General features: G+C 44.5%; 1 protein-coding gene across 1 annotated transcript in view; it reads right to left on the reverse strand.

Annotated features, from left to right (window-relative positions):
- Window positions 1–2: 2 nt before the first annotated feature.
- Window positions 3–22,795, reverse strand: part of LOC126157528 (allatostatin-A receptor-like) — a gene marked incomplete at its 3' end in the record, with an annotated part of 97,769 nt that continues 74,976 nt past the window's right edge. Inside the window, exon 4 of the mRNA XM_049916381.1 lies at window positions 3–209. Coding sequence (XP_049772338.1) covers window positions 3–209 — 207 coding nt within the window. The remainder of the gene's footprint in view (window positions 210–22,795) is intronic.

Raw genomic sequence — 22,795 nt, forward strand, 5'->3', positions numbered from 1 at the left:
CTCCGCCCCCGCTGCGCCCCGCCGCCGCCGCCCGCCGGCCCGCAGTAGATCACCTTCCGGAACGCCTTCCGGAAGTTGTCCGACAGGAACGCGTACAGGATGGGGTTGACGCACGAGTTCATGTAGGCCAGCACGTGCGACACGATCTGCAGCATCACCTTCGCCGTCGTGATGTCGTACATCCCGACCGTCTTCAGTACCAGGATCACCTGCCGAGCACACACCGCACCTCTCATAAACAAACAACACCAGTACGGGGAGCAGGTTACATTTATGAAGGAGCTATGTGACACTCATATCAGTCTTCTACAGAGTGTGGGCAAACAAACGGTAATGCTTGAAGATAATGTCTATGTACGAGAGCATGCTCAAAACTGATGCTCTGACCTTTGTATCTGGAAACGTGTAAGACCTCTAAAGTAGAAGACTTTAGTAACACATTACATTTTTATTCTTCATGTTTATATACACTACTGGCCATTAAAATTGCTTCACCAAGAAGAAATGCAGATGATAAACGGGTATTCATTGGACAAATATAATAGAACGGACATGTGATGACATTTTCACGCAATTTGGGTGCATAGATCCTGAGAAATCAGTACCCAGAACATACACCTCTGGCCGTAATAATGGCCTTGATACGCCTGGGCATTGAGTAAAACAGAGCTTGGATGGCGTGTACAGGTACAGCTGCTCATGCAGCTTCAACACGATATCACAGTTCATCAAGAGTACTGACTGGCGTATTGTGACGAGCCAGTTCCTCGGCCACCATTGACCGGACATTTTCAATTGGTGAGAGATCTGGAGAATGTGCTGGTCAGAGCAGCAGTCGAACATTTTCTGTATCCAGAAAGGCCCGTACAGGACCTGCAACATGGGGTCGTGCATTATCCTGCTGAAATGTAGGGTTTTCGCAGGAATCGAATGAAGGGTAGAGCCACTGGTCGTAGCACATCTGAAATGTAACGTCCACTGTTCAAAGTGCCGTCACTGCGAACAAGAGATGACCGAGACGTGTAACCAATGGCACCCCGTACGAGGTGCATTCAAGTTCTAAGGCCTACGATTTTTTTTCTAATTAACTACTCACCCGAAATCGATGAAACTGACGTTACTTCTCGACGTAATCGCCCTGCAGACGTACACATTTTTCACAACGCTGACGCCATGATTCCATGGTAGCGGCGAAGGTTTCTTTAGGAGTCTGTTTTGACCACTGGAAAATCGCTGAGGCAATAGCAGCACGGCTGGTGAATGTGCTGCCACGGAGAGTGTCTTTCATTGTTGGAAGAAGCCAAAAGTCACTAGGAGCCAGGTCAGGTGAATAGGGAGCATGAGGAATCACTTCAAAGTTGTTATCACGAAGAAACTGTTGCGTAACGTTAGCTCGATGTGCGGGTGCGTTGGCTTGGTGAAACAGCACACGCGCAGCCCTTCCCGGACGTTTTTGTTGCAGTGTGGGAAGGAATTTGTTCTTCAAAACATTTTCGTAGGATGCACCTGTTACCGTAGTGCCCTTTGGAACGCAATGGGTAAGGATTACGCCCTCGCTGTCCCAGAACATGGACACCATCATTTTTTCAGCACTGGCGGTTACCCGAAATTTTTTGGTGGCGGTGAATCTGTGTGCTTCCATTGAGCTGACTGGCGCTTTGTTTCTGGATTGAAAAATGGCATCCACGTCTCATCCATTGTCACAACCGACGAAAAGAAAGTCCCATTCATGCTGTCGTTGCGTGTCAACATTGCTTGGCAACATGCCACACGGGCAGCCATGTGGTCGTCAGTCAGCATTCGTGGCACCCACCCGGATGACGCTTTTCGCATTTTCAGGTCGTCATGCAGGATGGTGTGCACAGAACCCACAGAAATGCCAACTCTGGAGGCGATCTGTTCAACAGTCATTCGGCGATCCCCCAAAACAATTCTCTCCACTTTCTCGATCATGTCGTCAGACCGGCTTGTGCGAGCCCGAGGTTGTTTCGGTTTGTTGTCACACGCTGTTCTGCCATCATTGAACTGTCGCATCCACGAACGCACTTTCGACACATCCATAACTCCATCACCACATGTCTCCTTCAACTGTCGATGAATTTCAATTGGTTTCACACCACGCAAATTCAGAAAACGAATGATTGCACGCTGTTCAAGTAAGGAAAACGTCGCCATTTTAAGTATTTAAAACAGTTCTCATTCTCGCCTCTGGCGGTAAAATTCCATCTGCCGTACGGTGATGCCATCTCTGGGACGTATTGACAATGAACGCGGCCTCATTTTAAAACAATGCGCATGTTTCTATCTCTTTCCAGTCCGGAGAAAAAAAAATCGGAGGCCTTAGAACTTGAATGCACCTCGTACCATCACGTTGGGTGATACGCCAGTATGGCGATGACGAATACAAACTTCCAATGTGCGTTCACCGCGATGTCGCCAAACACGCATCATGATGCTGTAAACAGAAAAAATGACGTTTTGCCATTCGTGCACACAGGTTCGTCGTTGAGTACACCCTCGCAGGCGCTCCAGTCTGTCAAATGGGTCAAATGGCTCTGAGCACTATGGGACTCAACATCTTAGGTCATAAGTCCCCTAGAACTTAGAACTACTTAAACCTAACTAACCTAAGGACATCACACACACCCATGCCCGAGGCAGGATTCGAACCTGCGACCGTAGCAGTCCCGCGGTTCCTGACTGCAGCGCCAGAACCGCTAGACCACCGCGGCCGGCGCTCCAGTCTGTGATGCAGTGTCAAGGGTAATAGCAGCCATGGTCTCCGAGCTGATAGTCCATGCTGCTGCAACGTCGTCGAACTGTCCGTGCTGATGGTTGTTGTCTTGTAACCGTCCCCATCTGTTGACGCAGGGATCGAGACGTGGCTGCACGATCCGTTACAGCCATGCGGATAAGACGGCTGTCATCTCGACTGGTAGTGATACCAGGCCGTTGGGATCCAGCACAGCGTTGCGTATTATCCTCCTGAATCCACCGATTCCATATTTTGCTAACAGTCATTGGATCTCGAGCAACGCAAGCAGCAATGTTGCGATACGATAAACCGCAATCGCGATAGGCTACAATCCGACCTTTATGAAAGTGGGAAACGTGATGGTACGCATTTCCCCTCCGTATACGAGGCATCACAACGACATTTCACCAGGCAACGCCGGTCAAATGCTGTCTGTGTATGAGAAATCGGTTGGAAACTTTCCTCGTGTCAGCACGTTGTAGGTGTCGCCACCGGCGCCAATCTTTTGTGAATGCTCTGAAATGCTAATCATTTGCATATCACAGCATCTTCTTCCTGTCGGTTAAATTTCGCGTCTGTAGCACGTCATCTTTGTGGTGTAGCAATTTTAATGGCCAGTAGTGTATTTATTTCGCAAGACAGTGCTCCTAATGAGAGATGAATTTGCTGATACCGTTCCTGCAGAACGCTTCACTTTGTTCACGGTCACTTCACCTCACCTCTGCTCGCATCACTTCATCACAATCAAGGTGAAGACCTCGAAGGTATTCTTTAAATTTTGGAAACAAATGAAAATTGGATGAGACCAAGTCGGGACTATATGGAAGACAGATGACAGTGAACTCAAGGCGTCGGATTGTTGCAGGTGTCGCAGGGCTCGTGTGTAGCCTGGCATTGTCCTGCTGAAGGAGTGGGTGCTCCAAGTGTGGAAGAATTCTTCGGATTCGTGATTTCAGTTTCCGAGGATCGCTCACGCACCGCCATGTTGTACGTTACAATTCGGAGCCCTCTAACGGCAGAGGGTTGCAACTTGCAGTAGCGAGGCGGAAAAGTCGACCGAGTAATACTCGTAACTTGTAATGCCTCAGCCGATATAAAAAATTCGGAGACATTTCTTTTCAACTCGACCTCGTCTGTATGTGCAAAACGACGAAGCATAAATGTCTACAGCAGAAAGAAAAGGATATAGAAAGACAGGTTCCACCTATTGGAGAATCACAGTGAGCGTTAGACGAAAGAGAAGCAGCTGTTTCAGTATTAAAAGCTGAGATGGCAATCCACTACTAAAAATAGAAGGGAAGGCTAAAAGATGGAAGGAATATATGGAAAGCCTGTACAAGGAAATGAACCTGAAAGCAGTAGTGTACAATGGGACGATTAACCAGGTAGAGATGAGACATTTGATGGTGCGAGAAGAATTTCACAGCGAACAGAAAGATCTAATTCGTGTCAAGGCCCTACAGTAGACGACATTACCTCGGAATGATTGAGATCCATGACAAAACTATTCAACCTGGTGCAGTAGATCGGCGAGGCAGACGAAATACACTCAAAGAAAAAAGTAATAATTACCATTCCAAAAAAGGTGAGTGCTGAAGAGTGTGAATCTTACGGAACTATCAGTTTAATACACTGATGCGACAAATGTCATGGTATACCTCGTAATATCGTGTCGGACCTACTTTTGCTGGGCGTTGTGCAGCAACGCGACGTGGCGTGGACTCAACGAGTCGTTGGAAGTCCCCTGAAGAAATATTGAGCCATGCTGCCTCTACAGCCATAACTGCGTAACTGTTTCCGGTGCAGAATTTTGTGCATGAACTGACTCTTGATTATGTCGCATAGGCCGCGCGGGGTCGGGGTAGCCGCGCGGTCTAGGGCACCTTGCCACAGTTCGCGCGGCTCCCCCCGGATATCTGAGTCCTCCCCCTGACATGGGTGTGTGTGAGTAAGTTAGTTTATGTTAGATTAAGTAGTGTGTAAGACTAGGGACGGATGACCTCAGCAGTTTGGTCCCATAGGAACTTACCACAAATTTTCAAATGTCGCATAAATGTTCGACGGCTGGTCAAACCATTCGCTCGCATTGTCCAGAATGTTCTTCAAATTAATCTTGAACGATTGTGGCCCGGTAACATGGCGCATTGTCGTTCATAAAAATTCCATCGTTGTCTGGGAAAATCAAATCCATGAATGGCTGCAAATGGGCTCCAAGTTCCAGAACATTTCCAGTCGATGGTAGGTACAGTTGGACCAGAGGGCTTAGTCCATTCCGTTCATACAAAGCCCACACCACGATGGAACCACCACCAGCTGGCACAGTGCCTTGTTGACAACTTGGGTCCATTGCTTCGTGGGGTGTGCGACACACGTGGTGAACGCGGAGTCTTACGCGACGCCATATGTGAATAAAACGTTCTCGGTTTTCAAGCCGCGTCAATTCGAATAAAATCCTCGAGCTTTCGATGACCATGGATTACCAAAGACACACAAGGGAAGTGTTCCTCCGAGGCCCATTGTTAGTGCAATCAGTTCGCCCACCTACAGATTTTCTAAACATCTGGCAAGTTTATTAGCACGTAATGGTTAGCCTGGACGTTGTCACTTTTTACTAGGGTGCCAATAAAAGATACGCTGGATCTTTTGGCCCAACATTTTCCATCTGGAATCATTATGTTGCTCAGTCACGTCCTAACGAGACGTACCTTTTGTACTGCGCTAAATATTACGAGATGACGGACGGCACAGCCATGGGATCACCACTGTCTCCACCAGTCACAAATTTCTTCATGGAGCACTTTGAGGAGCAGGCTCTGCAACTGCGACATTATGGCCGTCTTGCTTTCTACGATGCGTTGATGACACTTTCCTAATATGGCCTCATGGTGAAGATACACTACAGCAGTTCGTCGATCCCATGAATGGTGTTCATCCCAACATTAAATTTACTATCGAGATGGACAAACACGGAAAGCTACTATTCTTGTTTTGGTTGACCGGAAGGCAGGAGGCCAGCTCGGTCATTCAGTGCACCGGAAACCAACACACACTGATCGGTTCTTGAACGCCAATAGTTTCCACCACCCTGTACACAAGAAAGCGGTCCTGAACACGTTCGTTCGTAGAGGCAAAATTGTCTCTGACCACGACCACCTACAGTCTGAACTGCAGAACTTAAAACGTCTTTTCGGGGAAAATGGATACAGCAAAAGAGACATCGCAAACGCTTTCTAGGGAAGCCGACGGAAGACACCTGGTGAATCAATAGAACAGGCCAAACGGACTCCATTCCTGTCATACTGTGCATTCGTGTGAAACCCAGCTCGCGCTATCCGTCCATACAGTTCCCCACAGTCGTTTAATGAACAAAGTAAGAGCATATGGACTATCAGACCAATTGTGTGACTGGATTGAAGAGTTCCTAGATAACGGGATGCAATATGTCATTCTCAATGGAGAGAAGTCTTCCGAAGTAAGAGCAATTTCAGGCGTGCCGCAGGGGAGTGTCATAGGACCATTGCTATTCACAATACACATAAATGACCTTGTGGGTAACATCGGAACTTCACTGAGCCTTTTTGCAGATGATGCTGTGGTGTATCGAGAGGTTGTAACAATGGAAAATTGTACTGAAATGCAGGAGGATCTGCAGCGAATTGACGCATGGTGCAGGGAATGGCAATTGAATCTCAATGCAGACAAGTGTAATGTGCTACGAATACATAGAAAGATAGATCCCTTATCATTTAGCTACAAAATAGCAGGTCAGCAACTGGAAGCAGTTAATTCCATAAATTATCTGGGAGTACGCATTAGGAGTGATTTAAAATGGAATGAGCATATAAAGTTGATCGTCGGTAAAGCAGATGCCAGACTGATATTCATTGGAAGAATCCTAAGGAAATGCAATCCGAAAACAAAGGAAGTAGGTTACAGTACGCTTGTTCGCCCACTGCTTGAACACTGCTCAGCAGTGTGGGATCCGTACCGGATAGGGTTGATAGAAGAGATAGAGAAGATCCAACGGAGAGCAGCGCGCTTCGTTACAGGATCATTTAATAATAGCGGAAGCGTTACGGAGATGATAGATAAACTCCAGTGGAAGACTCTACAGGAGAGACGCTCAGTAGCTCGGTACGGGCTTTTGTTAAAGTTTCGAGAACATACCTTCACCGAAGAGTGAAGCAGTATATTGCTCCCGCCTACGTATATCTCGTGAAGAGATCATGAGGATAAAATCAGAGAGATTAGAGCCCACACAGAAGCATACCGACAATCCTTCTTTCCACGAACAATACGAGACTGGAGTAGAAGGGAGAACCGATAGAGGTACTCAGGGTACCCTCCGCCACACACCGTCAGGTGGCTTGCGGAGTATGGATGCAGATGTAGATGTAGATACTTTGGAGAAACTAGCAGCAAGTTAGGACGCCTGCTGCAGAAACATGGGCTAAGACCAGTGTTCCGGCCAGCCCCCAAGTTACGAGATATGTTGCGCTCTGTTAAAGAGTGCCGTGTATAGTGTACCCTATGAATGGGGCAGCATGTATATCGGACAAACAATTCGCAAGAGTGCGGAGCGTTGTACTGAGCACAAGCACCATATAAAACATAGAGAGCTTGACAAGTCGGCCATAGCGGAGCATGCCTAGAAAACGAAAATAAAATACAGTTCGAAAATACAAAAGTGTTAGTTCATGCATCTACATATTGGGACTCCGTTATAAAGGAAGCGGCCGAGATTCGTTTAACAACAGTTTCAACAGAGATCACGGTTACACACTCAGCAGGGCATGGGGGCGGGCATTGGACACCGAAAGAAAGCAGAGGCAGATACGCGACGCAGGAGCGCCAGTTTCAAACGTGGCGCCTGCCCCTGGCGCCACCTGACGCCACCGGTGCTGCCACGGGCAATAGCTCCGCTAACTTCCCGGGTCGACTCACGTACACGCTCCACAGTGTGTCTGTCTGATGGGCTGCTGATTACGTCATCATTCCTATACAAGGAAGAAACCGTAGCAGCCTCAGGAGTCAGCGAACTCGTGACGACGATGGCGGAGACGGTCATCGAAAGCTCGAGGATTTTCGAAAGCTCGAGGATGCTATTCGAGTTGAGGCGGCCTGAAAACCGAGAACGTTTTATTCATCGTAGCGAACCCCACTATCAGCTCTTACTAACTGAAATCGGGACTCATCTGACCAGGCTTTCGTTTTCCAGTCATCTAGGAGGCAACCACCACGCTCACGAGCCAAGGAGAGGCACTGCAGGCGGTGTAGAGCAGTTAGCAAAGGCACTCGCATCGGAAGTCTGTTGCCGTAGCCCATTAATGCCCAGTTTCGCCGCAGTGTCCTAAAGGATACGTTCGTCGACGTCCAACATTGATTTCTTCGATTATTTCACGCAGTATTGCTTACCTGTTAACACTGACAACAGTACACAAACACCGCCGCTCTCAGAGGTTATGTAAAGGCTGTCGGCCACTGCGTTTCCCATGGTGAGAGGTGAAGCCTGAAATCTGGTATTCTCCGCGTACTCTTGACACTGTGGATCCCGAAATAATGAATTCCCTAACGATTTCCGAAAAGGAATGTCCCCCGCGCCCAGCTCCAACTACCAGTCCGTGTTCAGTCCGTTACTTCCCGTCATTCCCGGCAATGCACTGCCCTTTTATGCCTCGTATATGCGATACTATCGCCATCCGTATATGCGCATTTCGCTAGCGCATGACTTTTATCACCTCAGTGTAAGTCATACCGAAAACAGTAATATGAGTTACTTACAGAACAACTAGAGAACTAGTAGACGTCGAACTCGAGGAAGTTCAGTTTGGGTTCCACAGAAATAGAGGAACACGTCTCGCAAAACTGACCTAGTGTTTCACTTTAGAAGATGCATTGAAGAAAGCGAATCTTCGTTGGCAGCATTAATAGATTTAGAGAAAGCTTTCGACAGTCTCTACTGAACTACACTATTTGAAATCCATAAGTTAGCATGGATAAAATATAGCAAGTGAAAACTTATTCATAACTTATGCAGTAACAAGTCCGCAGTTATAAGAGTCTAAGTACGTTCAAGGAAAACAGAAGTAGAAAACCGAATAACACACGGTTGCAGCTGATCCTCGATTAATTCAATATGTAGACAATGAGCAACGTGTAAAAGAAATCAAGGAGAAATTTGAAAAGGAAATTAAAATTCAGGGTGAAGAAATTAAAACTTTGAGGTACGCTGATGACATTATAATTCCGTGGGAGACGGAAGAACACTTGTAACACCAGCTTAAGAACATTGTTAGTGTTTCGAAAGGAGGATATACGATGAAAAACAATAAAAGTAAAACAAGGGTAGTAGAATACAGAAAGACAATGAAAGTAAAACGAGGGTAGTAGAATACAGACAGATTTCAGCAGGCGATGGTGAAGGAGTTAGATTAGGTAATGAGTCACCAAAAGTAGCCGATGAGTTTTGCTTTCTGAGTAACAAAATAACTGACGGTGATCCACGTAGGGAGGATGTGAGGTGTAGACAGGCAATGGCAAGAAAGGCGTTTCTGATGAAGAGAAATTTGTTAACATAGGTTTTAAATTTAAGTTATAGGAAGTCTTTTTCGTTAGGTTTCTTTTCAGAAGTATAGTCTTTTATGGATGTGAGACGTGGACGAAATGCAATTCAGACAAGAAGAGAATGAAAGTTTTTAAATGCCGAAGATTAGATGGGTAGATTGAATAACTAACGAGGGAGTACTGTTTCGCACTGTCTGAAAAGAAATTTATGGTGCAATCTGTCTAAAAGAAGGGATCGGGTGATAGAACACATCCTATGACATCAAAGACTCGTCAATTCGCAAATGTGAAGAGCTGTTCGAGATAAAAGTTGAGAACGAAGACCACATTTGTCAGGTTGCATTGGGTTCATGTTCAAAATGGTTCAAATGGCTCTGAGCACTATGGGACTCAACTTCTAAGGTCATTAGTCCCCTAGAACTTAGAACTAATTAAACCTAACTAACCTAAGGACATCACAAACATCCATGCCCGAGGCAGGATTCGAACCTGTGACCGTAGCAGTCGCGCGGCATTGGGTTCATGTGGCAGTAGTTATGCGGAGATGAAGAGGCTTGCATGTGGTATAATAGCGTGGAGAGGTGGTCAATCAGTCTTTACACAGCAGACCACAAGCAACAAAATGTACTTCTTCAGAACTTAGATACTGTACTTTCAATAGTCTTGTAATTTACGTGTTTCAGCATTTCTGAAAATTTAAAGTGTACCGGGGTGAAACAGTGGTCGAATGTTATTTTGGGAAATAAATCATTATTAATGAACTACAAAGGCATTTTTAAAGCGGTATCTATGAAAGCTGGTATTTGACTTCTAAAGAAATAGATTAATTAAGAGAGTTGGAAGCGATACTTTGTATCAACAGTATTCATTTCGTTCGACAATGGTGAAATGCCGAAACACACAAGGAGGAAATAAAATAAAAAATTTTTTGGTCAAGACTTCGAGTTTCATTATAGGTGCAGAACATGACCATCACGTCTCAATGCATTTTCGCAAGAAGTGTCCAATGAAATATATATAGGTTTCGAGTAAAATGAAAAACAAGGAAGAACGAAATTCTTATGACTATTGACGCTTTATATGATTTTTGGCCAGAATATTACAAGACTATTGAAAGTACAGCAGGTCAGGTATTGAAGTGTGGATACATGGACGCTAAACAGATAGTCTATATTGACGGGTGTGGTCCACTTGGCGGCGCAGTTACGACAGTGTGGAAAACATCAGGTTATGAATTAAGTGGTGTGTTTACAGAAAGACTGTTAGACGCAGAGAAAAAAAACAAGTAAGATACAGAAATGGGTACATATTAAAGTAGCAATGATCTCAATACCTGTTCTTTAGGTAATTTCATATATGACTGATTCGTTCACTAGTAAAATACTGCCGTTATCTTTGGAGGTACTTGACCATAGATGTTACAAATACTGTTATACGAGCTACTTAATCTCTGACATAGGCCTGTAATCAGCCAACTACATTGAACGTAAGTTATCATATTGTAAACTGAATATGTTCTATTAGGTCAATTTAAGATTCTATGCTGTAATACCTTGTAAATTCCACAGTATCTGACGATGCTCTTCTTAAATCGAGCGAAACAGGCTGATAAAAAATATTCATTGCAGTTGTGGTTGTCTTACAAACTCAGCTTACGATATTTATTAGGTTACTGTATGGAATTCTGATGCTTGAATATATCCATTTGATCATCAATGTGACACTTGTATCATTTGTATTAATTAACGATTGAAGAGCGTGGAATATGGTTAGGGGACAAAAATACCACGAAAAGAAAACAGAGGGAGAAGAAAAATCGACTGTACCGTCGTGATTAATGCAAAGTCCTTCTTACTTCACCATCAGCTTATTTCTTGGCCCACCAGGACGTATTAGTGTGCAATGCCCCGTGCCAATACCACTAGTAAATTATACAGACTTAAGCAAACAGCGTCCGTGTCGCAAGGGAAAACAACTACTTTCTCTTTAGTTTCGATAAGGTACATCATTATACACATGCAAAGAGCCTGAATATTGTAAGCGACAAGATAAAAGCTGCCTGATGTCTCATCTAGCCACCACGACGATGTCGTGAGGAAGAAAAGCACTTAATGGCAACCTTTTGGGGGCAGGCTCTCAAGGGAACTTCGAGGGCATTGTGATGTCAACCACTTAATTTTCACAAGGCCTTGCAATGGAAAACAAAGAACCGCCGTCTATTATGAAGCACAGACTATTAGAAGGCTTCCCATGCTTGTCTTGAGGCACGCTTAATTTCTTATTATCGCACGGACAGAGCGTTTACCTTAGTGTGACTAATTTCGTAGCGTCAGATTCCTAACCGCGACAAGAATATCAGTGTGTCGCACCTGTGATTCATCACGTCGCTCGTCGCAGGCCGTAGCGCTTGTTTGCCTTCGTCTTTCGGGTGACCCATCAGTCACGCCAGTGTAAGCTTCCAGAAACTGAGCGCTCAGCTCCGTCCACAGCTGCGAGGCTCTCCCTCTATCCGCAGCTGACGCTGACGTCGGGACTAGCGGACACGTCACTGTTTGCGACATACAGGAGACGAACAACAGTTTACATGTTCTAGAAATTTTCGTAACACACGAGCCCCTCCCAGAAAACGAAATCTCTTGCACCTGATCCCAGTTTAAGACAGGTAAGCTTTGCCTCTGTAAATTACTCCCTGAGAGCGTCTAGTTTTCATATAAATTTACATTACTACACTTGTCTAAACAGATATCCGTATTATATTTTCATAAATCAGCTACTGTTTCGAACATGTCCTTTGCTCTATTGTACCAAAATAATATCTTCTGATATTGTTGCGGTCTTCCGTCCAGAGACTGGTTTGATGCAACTCTCCATGCTACTCTATCCTGTGCAAGCCTCTTCATCTCCAGATAACTACTGCCATCTATATTCTTCTGAATCTGCTTAGTGTATTCGTCTCTTGGTCTCCCTCTACCATTTGTACCCTCCACCCTTCCCTCTAATACTAAACTGGTGATCCCTTGATGCCTCAGAACGTGTCCGACCAACCGATTCCTTCTTCTAGTCAAGTTATTCCACAAATTCCTCTTCTTCCCAATCTTATTCAATACCTCCTCATTAGTCACGTCATCTACCAAACTAATCTTCAGCATTCTTCTGTAATACAACATTTCGAAAGCTTCTATTCTTTTCTTGTCTGAACTAGTTATAGTCGATGCTTCACGTCCACACATGGCTGCACTCTATAAAAATACTTTCAGAAAGGACTTCCTGACACTTAAATCTACACTCGATGTTAGCAAATTTCTCTTCTTCAGAAACGCTTTCCTTGCCATAGTCAGTCTACATTATATATCGTCTCTACTTCGACCATCATCAGTTATTTTGCTTCCCAAGTAGCAAAACTCATCTACTACTTTACTAGTCTCATTTCCTAATATAACTCTCTCAGCATTGTCTGAAATAAATCGGCTACATTCCATTATCCTCACTTTGCTGTTGTTGGTGTTGGTCTTATATCGTCTTTTCTAGACACTGTCCATTCCATTCAACTGGTCTTCCTGGTCCTTTGCTGTGTGTAACAGGATTACAATGTCGTCGCCAAACCTCGAAGTTTTTATTTTTTCTCCATGGATTTTAATTCCTACACTAACATTTTCTTTTGTTTCCATTACTGCTTGCTCAATATACAGATTGAATAACATCGGGAAGAGGCTACAACCTTGTCTCACTCGCTTCCCAACCACTGCTTCCCTTTCATGTCCCTCGACTCTTATAACTGCCATCTGGTTTCTGTACAAATTGTAAACAGCCTTTCGCTCCCTGTATTTTACCCCTGTCACCTTCAGAATTTGGAAGAGAGTATTCCGGTCAACATTGTCAAAAGTTTTCTCTAATTTTACAAATGATAGAAACGTGGGTTTGCCTTTCATTAACCTCGTTGCTATGAGAAGTCGTAGGGTCAGTATTGCCTCGCGTGTTACAACATTTCTACGGAATCCAAACTGATCTTCCTCGAGGTCGGCTTTTACCAGTTTCTCCATTCGTCTGTAAAGAATTCGTGGTAGTATTTTGCAGCCATGGTTTATTAAACTGATAGTTCGGTAATTTTCACACCTGTCGGCACCTGATTTCTTTGGGACTGGGATTATTATATTCTTTTTGAAGTCCGAGGATATTTTGTCTGCCTCATACATCTTGCTCACCAGATGGAAGAGTTTTGCCATGGCTGGCTCTCCCAAGACTATCAGTAGTTCTAGTGGAATGTTGTCTACTCCCGGGAGATTGTTTCAAGTTAGGTCCTTCAGTGCTCTGTAAAATTTTTTAACCAGTATCATATTTCCCATTTCATCTTCATATATGTCCTCTTCCATTTCCATAATATTGCCGTTAAGTACATCCCCCCTGTATGGACCCTCTTTCGAACTTTCTGCTTTCCCTTCTTTGCATAGGGTTGGTTTTTCATCTGACCTCTTCATATTCATATAGGTGGTTTTCTTTCCTCCAAAGCTCTCTTTAATTTTCCTATAGGCAGTATCTATCTTACCCCTAGTGATACATGCTTCTACATCCTTACATTTGTTTTCTAGCCATCCCTGCTTAGCCATTTTGCACTTCCTGTCGACCTCGTTTTGAGACGTTTGTATTCCTTTTCGCGTGCTTCATTTGCTGCATTTTTATATTTTGTTCTTTATTCAATTAAATTCAATATCTTTTGTGTTACCCATGGATTCCCTCTAGCCCTCGTGCCCGTCTTTTTACCTACTTCGTCTTCTGATGCCTTCACTACTTTATCTCCCAAAGCTACCCATTCTTCTTCTACTGTATCTCTTTCCCCGGATATTGTCAATTGTTCTCTAATGCTGTCTCTGAAACTCTCTACTGCCTCTGGTTCTTTCAGTTTATCCAGATCCAAACTCCTTAAACTCATACATTTTTGCGGTTTCTTCGGTTTCAGTCTACAGTTCATAACCAAAGGATTGTGGTCAGAGTCCTCATCTGGCCCTGGAAATTTCTTACAATTTAAAACATGGTTCCTAAGTCTCTGTCGTACCATTATATAATCTATCTGAAACTTTCCAGTGTCTCCAGACCTGCTCCACGTATACAACTTTCTTTCATGATTCTTAAACCAAGTGTCAGGTACGTTTAAGTTATGCTCTGTGCAGAATTATACCAGGCGGCTTCCTCTTTCATTCCTTACCCCCAACCTATATTAACCTACTACTTTTCCTCTTCTTCTTTTCCTATTATCGAATTCCTGACCCGCAATAACTATTAATTTTGATCTTCGTTAACTATCTGAACAATTTCTTTTATCGCATCATACATTTCTTCAATCTCTTCATCATCTGCAGAGCTTGTTGCCATATAAATATGTGCTATAGTGGTAGGCGTGGGCTTTGTGTTTATCTTGGCTACAATAATGCGTTTACTGTGTTGTTTGTAGTAGTTTATCAGCGTTCCTATTTTTTATTTATTATTAAAAATACTCCAGCATTTCCCTTACCTGATTTCGTATGTATAATCCCGTATCCACCAGACCAGGAATCTTGTTCCTCCTGCCACCGAACTTCACTAATTTGCACTGTATCTAACTTTAACCTATCCATTTCCGTTTTTAAATTTTGTAACCTAAGGAATCTGACATTCCACGCTCCGATCCGTAGAACGCTACTTTTGTTTCTGCTGATAAAGACATCTTCCTGAGTAGTCCCTGCTAGGAGATCCGAATCGGGGACTATTTTACCTCTGGAAGACGCCTTCATTATTTAACCGTACAATAAAACTGCATGTCCTCGGGAAAAATTACGGCTGTAGATTCCCCTTGCTTTCAGCCGTTCGCAGTACCATCACAGCAAGGCCCTTTTGGTTAGTGTTACAAGGCCAGATCAGTCAGTCATCCAGACCGTTGTCCCTGAAGCTACTGGAAAGGCTGCTGCCCCTCTTTAGGAATCACACGTTTGTCTGGCCTCTCAACAGGTACCCCTTCGTTGTGGTTGCACCTACGGTACAGCTATCTGTATCGCTGACGAGTGAGATGATAGATAGTTCAACATTGTAGGAGTTTATGATAACAAATTCAGACCAAATGAGACGCACAGAATCTGGTGCCCAAAGAGTACACATTGTAGCCTCTCTGGCGCCAATCCGTGTGTGTATCCTCGCGTGCAAATGATCATAAAGGCGGGGAATGACATTCTGATGTAGAATTGCCCAAGCATCTCGAGCCTTTGGTTGCAATTCGATGCTGGTTGTTGCAGAGCCTGTAGAGCGAGTAAGTTATGGCTGCGTCGTGTCCCACATAAGTTCAATGGGCGAGAGATCTGGAGATCGTGCTGGCCGGGTCAAGCGGTGTACGACACGAGGAGCACCTTGCATCGCGGCAGCCGTATGTGGACGTGCATTGTCCTGCTTGGAAAGCGCATCACCTTCCTGTCGAAGAAATGGCAATAGCACGGGGATAGCAACTTGTGCAATGTTGTGAGCACTGGTTACTTTACCATGCAGAAATATTAAATGTGACCGCGAGTTGTAAATTATGCCTAACCCGTCCCCTCCCCCCACTTTATGACGCTTGAAGTGGGACGTGTGTGTCTTGCACGAATACACTTCAGAATAGACCTCTTACGGGATCTACGCCGTACACGTGTACGTCCATCACTCGCATACAGACAGAACCCACTCTCATCACTGTAAACAACAGAGTGCCATTCCAGTCTCCATTCAACTCTTTCACACCACCAGAGGAGTCATGATGCCGTGGTGTCAGTAGTAGTCCAGCCAGAGGTACACGTGACCTTAACCCTGCTGCTATCAGACGGTTCCCGATGGTCCCTGATGACACAGCAGGTGCAACATCTGGCCAGATTTCGCCCCTGGATGGTGATCGGTCGGCCACCTCTACTCCCACAATGCGTCGATCTTGACGTGCGTCTGCACTACGCAGACGTCCAGGTCCTGGTCTTCAGGTGCGGGAATGTTCCTCAGACAACTGCTCAAAGCACCGACACAGCGCCGATACAATGTGCCAATCATGTGCAGCAATCCGTCGATGTGTCCATTCGGCTTGCCGCAGGTCCACAATGTGACCCTGTTCAAATGGCTGAAGCTGTTCGACGGGAGTATGAACTTATCGTTGAGGGTTTGTTGTGCCATAGAATGAATGTTGCAAACACTGTTCATCTCTAAGCTCAGCACCGTTACTGCCCGCAGTGCCAAAAGATTCACAGTGTGGCCTCCTGAGCGGCATCTGATCGCCGGTGACTGTGGCCAAGGCATTACTAACACTACAACCCCTCAGTACGCACATATTGCAATGCCATGAACATACTATTTAATGGCCCTGCATTCTTTTCTGGCAGCGTAGATACAAGGTCTGCAGGCAACAAACCAGCAGCGACATCATAAATAAAAAATATTCTCACATTCTCTGCACTAACGTAAGTAGCTCTATTTACATCAACTAAAAATCGGTAAGCTCTACTCACGGCTCCAAGTGCGATACTAATTTTTTAACTGTACATGTAGTTAACAGCACACCTGCGGAATCGCTACTAAATATACAGTCACTTTCAATTGAAAACGAATCTTCTCTAGAGTATTGTTCCTCTTGATTATCAAGTAGGCATGGCAACAGAGATTGAACAAAATCAGAGATGTGTTGCTAGAATCATAAAAGGTCAGCATAGCCCATATGAAACTGTAACAGAGATACTCAGGTAACTAAAACGTGAATCACTGAAAGGTAAGTGACATAGTTCTTTCGAAAGCCTATTGGGTGAATTTGGGGAACCTGTACTGGAGGAACACTGCGGGAACTTTCTACCGTCATCATCGTATATCTCACACAGGGATCATGGGAATAAATAATTATTTTGCATTGTTCAGTGCGCGCTTGCGGAACAGGACAGAAAATCGCATGTTCTGCTAGGACAAAAGGTGTGCAGCGCAATCTACAGTAACTTGCGGAGTATGTAATATGTACATGTAGTAACCGATACGAATCACAACTGGAAACAATTACTGTAAAATTACGTTTAAGAAACCGACTATCTTAAGTGACGATTGAGCGGAAACAGTCCTTCTTTCTTTCTGAGATGGGCTGGTTTGTAAAGCCGTTGTTTCTTCTCTAAAGATATCTATTATGTCTGGAACTGTCTCTGTTTCTCTACTATTTTCACGTCTGTACTGTCGTAGTGCACTTGGTCACATTGTCCTTTCTGAATGGCGACAATAATAACACTAATGATAATAATAACAATAATAACATTACGATGCTCTAACATAAAAATCGGCTATCTGGCATTTGCACATGACATGGTAATACTGTCAGAAGACAAACTACCAAGATACAAGCGGACCACTGAAAAGACAGAAATGAAATATTATTTGAAAATATATAACTGAGATATAGAACAAAACAGACCTTACACAAATATATCTTACCAATTATAAGTAACACAAGGCCAAAATTTAAGTACTTAAAACAATGGATAACACCAATATGGATACTAGCTGCTGCAGTAATGGAAAGAGAAAGAAAAGTATTTGAAACTGTGTACTATTTAGGCCAAAATTTTTATAACAAAATGTCAATTTTAAACAGTACAACACTCAGGCACTACGGTTCAGTGATGAAACCAAAATATTTGAATGCCGTTGAATTTTACCTGTTAAACAAACTTAGAGAATTTGGAAATAAAAAGAAAGAAATTATGAGGACGATTCTAGAGAGCCAGAAAGAATTAGAAATTACAATAAAATTAGGAACTATAGGGGAGCAATATAAGAAAACTGAAAAACTTAGAATATCCTTAAGAAAAAGAGAGGATCTAGAGCTACGTCAAACACGTAGCACCAAAGGGAGTCGTTATGGAACCCTAGAATACACGGAAAGCAGAAGCGCCAAATTAACGGGCTGAAAGATGCAAAGGAGGATATGGCAGAAATGAACACAGACTTTTTGTAGTAAACAACAGAATACTGCTTAGAAATACAGAGAGCCAGAGTTCAAATGCAATAGAAGAAGTTAGAAACTACCTGGTCGCAAAAGAGAAAAGGTCTTTCGATGGGAAAACACTGACGACTGGTTTCGTGCCCACTGCTTTGAAGCCTGATGCACAGATATCGTGAGAAAGTGACAGCCAAGGGTCATTAAACATATCTCACTCCCGTGGCTTTGCGCCAAGTGGGAAGTGCCACTGCTACTGTCTTGGCAAAGGTGTCCTTCAACATGTCAATACTAACACCGATGGAGCGCCAAAGGTAATAAATTACACTGAATGTCAGTGCGACCAGAGACATTACACCGCAAACTATCAACAACATTGTCAGAATAGACACATGAAAAGAGATAGCACAAGAGATGAGCACATCTTAACGTTATCGGTATTTACTCGTGCAACAGACATAACAGTGGGTGACTATGCACTATGCGATTCTTCAACAAGCGTAACGTTGCGATAAACATTCTAGGTTCTCACACAGGACGGGCGTTTAGCGTAGTATTTGGCGTCAAGCACTAACCACCTATTTTAGATAATATGAAAAGTGGGATCTAAGCAGGATCAGTCTACTTCAAGAAACAGTGGGACGCTGGGCTATATTCCGGCAGTATGTAGCTGTGCACAAGTATCCAGTACGTACACTCCTGGAAATGGAAAAAAGAACACATTGACACCGGTGTGTCAGACCCACCATACTTGTTCCGGACACTGCGAGAGAGCTGTACAAGCAATGATCACACGCATGGCACAGCGGACACACCAGGAACCGCGGTGTTGGCCGTCGAATGGCGCTAGCTGCGCAGCATTTGTGCACCGCCGCCGTCAGTGTCAGCCAGTTTGCCGTGGCATACGGAGCTCCATCGCAGTATTTAACACTGATAGCATGCCGCGACAGCGTGGACGTGAACCGTATGTGCAGTTGACGGACTTTGAGCGAGGGCGTATAGTGGGCATGCGGGAGGCCGGGTGGACGTACCGCCGAATTGCTCAACACGTGGGGCGTGAGGTCTCCACAGTACATCGATGTTGTCGCCAGTGGTCGGCGGAAGGTGCACGTGCCCGTCGACCTGGGACCGGACCGCAGCGACGCACGGATGCACGCCAAGACCGTAGGATCCTACGCAGTGCCGTAGGGGACCGCACCGCCACTTCCCAGCAAAGTAAGGACACTGTTGCTCCTGGGGTATCGGCGAGGACCATTCGCAACCGTCTCCATGAAGCTGGGCTACGGTCCCGCACACCGTTAGGCCGTCTTCCGCTCACGCCCCAACATCGTGCAGCCCGCCTCCAGTGGTGTCGCGACAGGCGTGAATGGAGGGACGAATGGAGACGTGTCGTCTTCAGCGAAGAGAGTCGCTTCTGCCTTGGTGCCAGTGATGGTCGTATGCGTGTTTGGCGCCGTGCAGGTGAGCGCCACAATCAGGACTGCATACGACCGAGGCACACAGGGCCAACACCCGGCATCATGGTGTGGGGAGCGATCTCCTACACTGGCCGTACACCACTGGTGATCGTCGAGGGGACACTGAATAGTGCACGGTACATCCAAACCGTCATCGAACCCATCGTTCTACCATTCCTAGACCGGCAAGGGAACTTGCTGTTCCAACAGGACAATGCACGTCCGCATGTATCCCGTGCCACCCAACGTGCTCTAGAAGGTGTAAGTCAACTACCCTGGCCAGCAAGATCTCCGGATCTGTCCCCCATTGAGCATGTTTGGGACTGGATGAAGCGTCGTCTCACGCGGTCTGCACGTCCAGCACGAACGCTGGTCCAACTGAGGCGCCAGGTGGAAATGGCATGGCAAGCCGTTCCACAGGACTACATCCAGCATCTCTACGATCGTCTCCATGGGAGAATAGCAGCCTGCATTGCTGCGAAAGGTGGATATACACTGTACTAGTGCCGACATTGTGCATGCTATGTTGCCTGTGTCTATGTGCCTGTGGTTCTGTCACTGTGATCATGTGATGTATCTGACCCCAGGAATGTGTCAATAAAGTTTCCCCTTCCTGGGACAATGAATTCACGGTGTTCTTATTTCAATTTCCAGGAGTGTATAATGTTTCTCTGAAGAAAAGGCGAGTGCTAAAATGGATCCTTTCAACAGGCCACAGTCGATTTCTTTATGCTGTTTTGCCAAATCCTAATTAGTGCTCTGTGTCCAATGATCTTATCTTCGATATGACATTAAACCCTAACCTCTTCCCCTTTTTTCTTTTGCTGCTAGTTCTTTAATGTCCTCCAGTTTTTTGCTAGTTAGCGTCGATCAACACAGGACAACTTCCAAAACAGGTGACTACGTGAGGTGTTGTGGTTAAATCATTGGACTCATATTTGGAAAAAAAGCAGTGTTCAAATCTCATTTGGACCATTCTCATTTAGATATACTAATAGGAGCTGGATAGGATACCGACACTCTTCCACTGACAATGCCGTGGCTATCATCCTAATGCCGGCTTCCTGCAACAGTACTTCTCCCTCTATATCCTACGTTTTTCACGTTTTTGAAACACAGCTAATGCTCCACCTCTATCCAGTTCACTGTCTGTTGTTGTTGTGGTCTTCAGTCCTGAGACTGGTTTGATGCAGCTCTCCATGCTACTCTATCCTGTGCAAGCTTCTTCATCTCCCAGTACCTACTGCAACCTACAACCTTGTGAATCTGCTTAGTGTATTCATCTCTTGGTCTCCCCCTAAGATTTTTACCTTCCACGCTGCCCTCCAATACTAAATTGGTGATCCCTTGATGCCTCAGAACATGTCCTACCAACCGATCCCTTCTTCTGCTCAGGTTGTGCCACAAACTTCTCTTCTCCCCAATCCTATTCAATACTTCCTCATTAGTTATGTGATCTACCCATCTAATCATCAGCATTCTTCTGTAGCACCACATTTCGAAAGCTTCTATTCTCTTCTTGTCGAAACTATTTACTGTCCATGTTTCACTTCCATACAAGGCTACACTCCATACAAATACTTTCAGAAATGACTTCCTGACACTTAAATCTATACTTGATGTTAACAAATTTCTCTTCTTCAGAAACGCTTTCCTTGCCATTGCCAGTCTACATTTTATATCCTCTCTACTCCGACCATCATCAGTTATTTTGCTCCCCAAATAGCAAAACTCCTTTACTACTTTAAGTGTCTCATTTCCTAATCTAATACCCTCAACATCACCCGACTTAACTCGACTACATTCCATTATCCTCGTTTTGCTTTTGATGATGTTCATCTTATATCCTCCCTTCAAGACACCATCCATTCCATTCAACTGCTCTTCCAAGTCCTTTGCTGTCTCTGACAGAATTACAATGTCATCGGCGAACCTCAAAGTTTTTATTTCTTCTCCATGGATTTTAATACCTACTCCGAATTTTTCTTTTGTTTCCTTTACTGCTTGCTCAATATACAGATTGAATAACATCGGGGAGAGGCTACAACCCTGTCTTACTCCCTTCCCAACCACTGCTTCCCTTTCATGACCCTCGACTCTTATAACTGCCATCTGGTTTCTGTACAAATTGTAAATAGCCTTTCGCTCCCTGTATTTTACCCCTGCCACCTTTAGAATTTGAAAGAGAGTATTTCAGTCAACATTGTCAAAAGCTTTCTCTAAGTCTACAAATGCTAGAAACGTACGTTTGCCTTTCCTTAATCTTTATTCTAAGATAAGTCGTAAGGTCAGTATTGCCTCACGTGTTCCAGTATTTCTACGGAATCCAAACTGATCTTCCCCGAGGTGGGCTTCTACTAGTTTTTCCATTCGTCTGTAAAGAATTCGTGTTAGTATTTTGCAACTGTGGCTTATTAAACTGATTGTTCGGTAATTTTCACATCTGTCAACACCTGCTTTCTTTGGGATTGGAATTATTATATTCTTCTTGAAGTCTGAGGGTATTTCGACTGTTTCATACATCTTGCTCGCCAGATGGTAGAGTTTTGTCAGGACTGGCTCTCCCAAGGCCGTCAGTAGTTCCAATGGAATGTTGTCTACTCCGGGGGCCTTGTTTCGACTCAGGTCTTTCAGTGCTCTGTCAAACTCTTCACGCAGTATCGTATCTCCCATTTCATCTTCATCTACATCCTCTTCCATTTCCATAATATTGCCTTCAAGTACATCGCCCCTGTATAGACCCTCTATATACTCCTTCCACCTTTCTGCTTTCCCTTCTTTGCTTAGAACAGGGTTTCCATCTGAGCTCTTGATGTTCATACAAGTGGTTCTCTTATCTCCAAAGGTCTCTTTAATTTTCCTGTAGGTAGTATCGATTTTACCCCTAGTGAGATAAGCCTCTACATCCTTACATTTGTCCTCTAGCCATCCCTGCTTAGCCATTTTGCACTTCCTGTCGATCTCATTTTTGAGACGTTTGTATTCCTTTTTGCCTGCTTCATTTACTGCATTTTTATATTTTCTCCTTTCATCAATTAAATTCAATATTTCTTCTGTTACCCAAGGATT

This window comes from Schistocerca cancellata, chromosome 2, assembly GCF_023864275.1.
Source record: "Schistocerca cancellata isolate TAMUIC-IGC-003103 chromosome 2, iqSchCanc2.1, whole genome shotgun sequence".
NCBI classification, from domain to species: Eukaryota; Metazoa; Arthropoda; class Insecta; order Orthoptera; family Acrididae; genus Schistocerca; species Schistocerca cancellata.